This window comes from Lithobates pipiens, unplaced genomic scaffold (genome assembly GCF_037356315.1).
Source record: "Lithobates pipiens isolate NorthernLeopardFrog02 unplaced genomic scaffold, aLitPip1_a1.2 Scaffold_23, whole genome shotgun sequence".
Lineage (NCBI taxonomy): Eukaryota > Metazoa > Chordata > Amphibia > Anura > Ranidae > Lithobates > Lithobates pipiens.
This window is the reverse complement of record NW_027507785.1, coordinates 14,463,934-14,466,532: the sequence shown is the minus strand read 5'-3', so window position 1 is coordinate 14,466,532 and position 2,599 is coordinate 14,463,934. Positions and strand designations below refer to the sequence as shown.

Sequence of the window (2,599 nt, the reverse complement as noted above, 5' to 3'; positions counted from 1 at the left end):
TATCACTTCAGACACAATCGGTTGAGCTGGGATATGTGTTTTGCTTTCAATGTTCTGATATACTAGTATTTCCCTATTGACCTTCTGTCTGAGTTAATGGGCCAATAGGTGAACAAAGACTGAAAAGTGTTTGTTTGATTTCATTGTTGCACTAAAAATCCAGTGGAACGTTTATTGTTATGACCAATTCCATCATTTAAGCATCATCAGGACCTTTTTAAGGAAAAACTGGACTCTAGCTCTAATCCTGACGACTCAACACTATACGGTAAGGAATAGAAAATTTAAACCAACTTACTTTGAATTCAGTTTGTGAACTTTAATTTAGTTTTCAAATGGTTCTGTATTTCTTATTGGAAATGATGAGTTAAATAAACTTCTCTATCTCATTATTTTGTTTTCTCATTAATGAGGCAGGGAGCAGCTGTAACGGCTTACGATCCCATCGGATTCACATTTTTTCAGTTTCTGAAAACGATCCCTCAAGTCCTACTCACCGTGCTCCTCCACAATGCAATTCCCAACCAGGGACACAGTCCTACAACAGCTATATAAACTCAGCTAGGCAAGCATGCATCATTCAGCAGATCTGATTATGAGAAAACAGATGCATTGAGATTGATCATGAAGGGACGATATAAATTACATCTTTTTTTTTACTTGTCTATATGATGTCCACATCTTATTAGAAATTTCACTATCTGGCTTTTTGGCAGGCAATAAATATCAAGCCATGATTTCATCAGCACAAAACACCTCATCGATAATCACCAACTTTGTTCTTGTGGGACTTATTGAGATGGAATCATTTAGATACTTGTATGCTCTTCTTTCCTTTGCATTATATGTTATCACAATGTCCATATGTTTAATGATTGTTTACGTAACCCAGGCAGAAGAAAGCTTACACGAACCTATGTATTTCTTTATATGTCATCTGGTTTTCAATGTCATGGTTGGAAGTTCGGCTTACCTGCCCAAACTATTCATTGATTTGTTGACTGAATGTTCAACCATCTCTCTCTCTGCATGTCTCTCCCAGGGCTTCTTTATTCAAGGTTATGGGTCTGTCGAAATTTTTGCCTTTACTGCTATAGCATACGATCGCTTTTTGGCTGTAGGACACCCTCTGAGATATCATTCTCTCATGACGAACCTGACGTGTGCAAAAGTGATCATTGCCATATGGATTTTTGTCTTAATGGGAATAGCAGCGAGTGTTTTATTAACAGCAAGACTAACCTTTTGTGCTGTTAACATCAACAGTGTCTATTGTGAGAGCATGTCCCTTCAACGACTGGCTTGTGGTGACATAACGATTAACTTTATCTATGGAACAACGTGGACCTTGTTCTTTGTGATTGGCTGCATGCTTGTAGTAATTTACTGTTACATAAGGACAGTTGTCATTTGTCTTAAGCTTTCTGGGGAAGCCTCTCAGAGAGCCATGTATACCCTGGTGACTCACGTAGTGGCCTTTTCCATTTTCATGGTTGGAACAATGTTTGTTGCATTTAGGTACAGGGTAAACGGTGGTTCTCTGTCAACAGTTGCTCACGTTGCCATATCTATAAGTGGCTTGAGTTGCTCCATTGCTGTAAACCCTCTGATTTATGGGATAAGGACTGAAGCTCTCAGAGTCAAAATTGTGCAATGTTTGCACACATTTTGGAGCAAATAAAAATAAGACATAGGCTTACGATTATAGATTTACGATCAGTGTTATTATAGTTAATCGCCAGGTTGATCTCTCAAGTAGTAAAATAAGTATTACTGCATTCATCATTTAATATTCATAACCTTACAGGTCCTAAATGACTAAGAATTGTAATTGATAGTTGCTTGTCCTGTACAGTAGATCCAGAGTCTGAGTCATTTAGGCCTTGTTTAGACTTGAGGGTTGAAGGGTAGAAAAAATGTGCGGTTGGGATGTGTTTTTTGCCACCTGCCAACCACCCCTTTAAAGAGTATGCAAATCCAACATTTTATATCCTTGATATGTGCATGCTGTACCATGTACCGTATTTATCAGCGTATAACACGCGCCGGCTTATAACACGCACCCCAAGTTTAGGAGGGAATTTTAAGCCAAAAAACTTTTATGAGGGAAATTTAAGGAAAAAAAACTTACATTTAAATGCCCATCAATGCAGCCTTGCCAGTGTCCATCTGAAGCCTTGTCAGTGTCATTTGCAGCCTTGTCATGCAGCCTGTCCGTCATTGCAGCCTTGTCATGCAGCCTGTCCGTCATTGCAGCCTTGTCATGCAGCCTGTCCGTCATGCAGCCTTGTGCATCGTTGTCCCCTCAGTGATAACGTCAGCTTTTATTTTAAAAAATGGCGCCGCCGAGATACACAGGATCTCGGCGGCGCCATTTTTAAAAATAAAAGCTGACGTTATCACTGAGGGGACAACGATGCACAAGGCTGCATGACGGACAGGCTGCATGACAAGGCTGCAATGACGGACAGTTCTCGGCTGCCTTCGGCCGTACTCGGCGGCTTTCTGCCGCCTTCGGCTGTACTCGGCGGCTTTGGGCCGCCTTCGGCCGTACTCGGCGGCTTTGGGGTGCCATTGGCCCTACTCGGCGGCTTTTGGC

General features: G+C 41.2%; 1 protein-coding gene across 1 annotated transcript; it reads left to right on the top strand.

Moving 5' to 3' along the window:
- Positions 1–604: 604 nt before the first annotated feature.
- Positions 605–1,681, top strand: LOC143927065 (olfactory receptor 5AP2-like). Its single transcript, XM_077451020.1, has one exon. The coding sequence runs from the start codon at positions 734–736 to the stop codon at positions 1,679–1,681; it is 948 nt and encodes a 315-aa protein (XP_077307146.1). The 5' UTR covers positions 605–733.
- The last annotated feature ends 918 nt before the right edge of the window (positions 1,682–2,599 follow it).

Bases quoted from the DNA above. Each gene is read 5' to 3' on its own strand.
- LOC143927065 (XM_077451020.1), top strand. From the start codon at position 734: ATGATTTCATCAGCACAAAACACCTCATCGATAATCACCAACTTTGTT.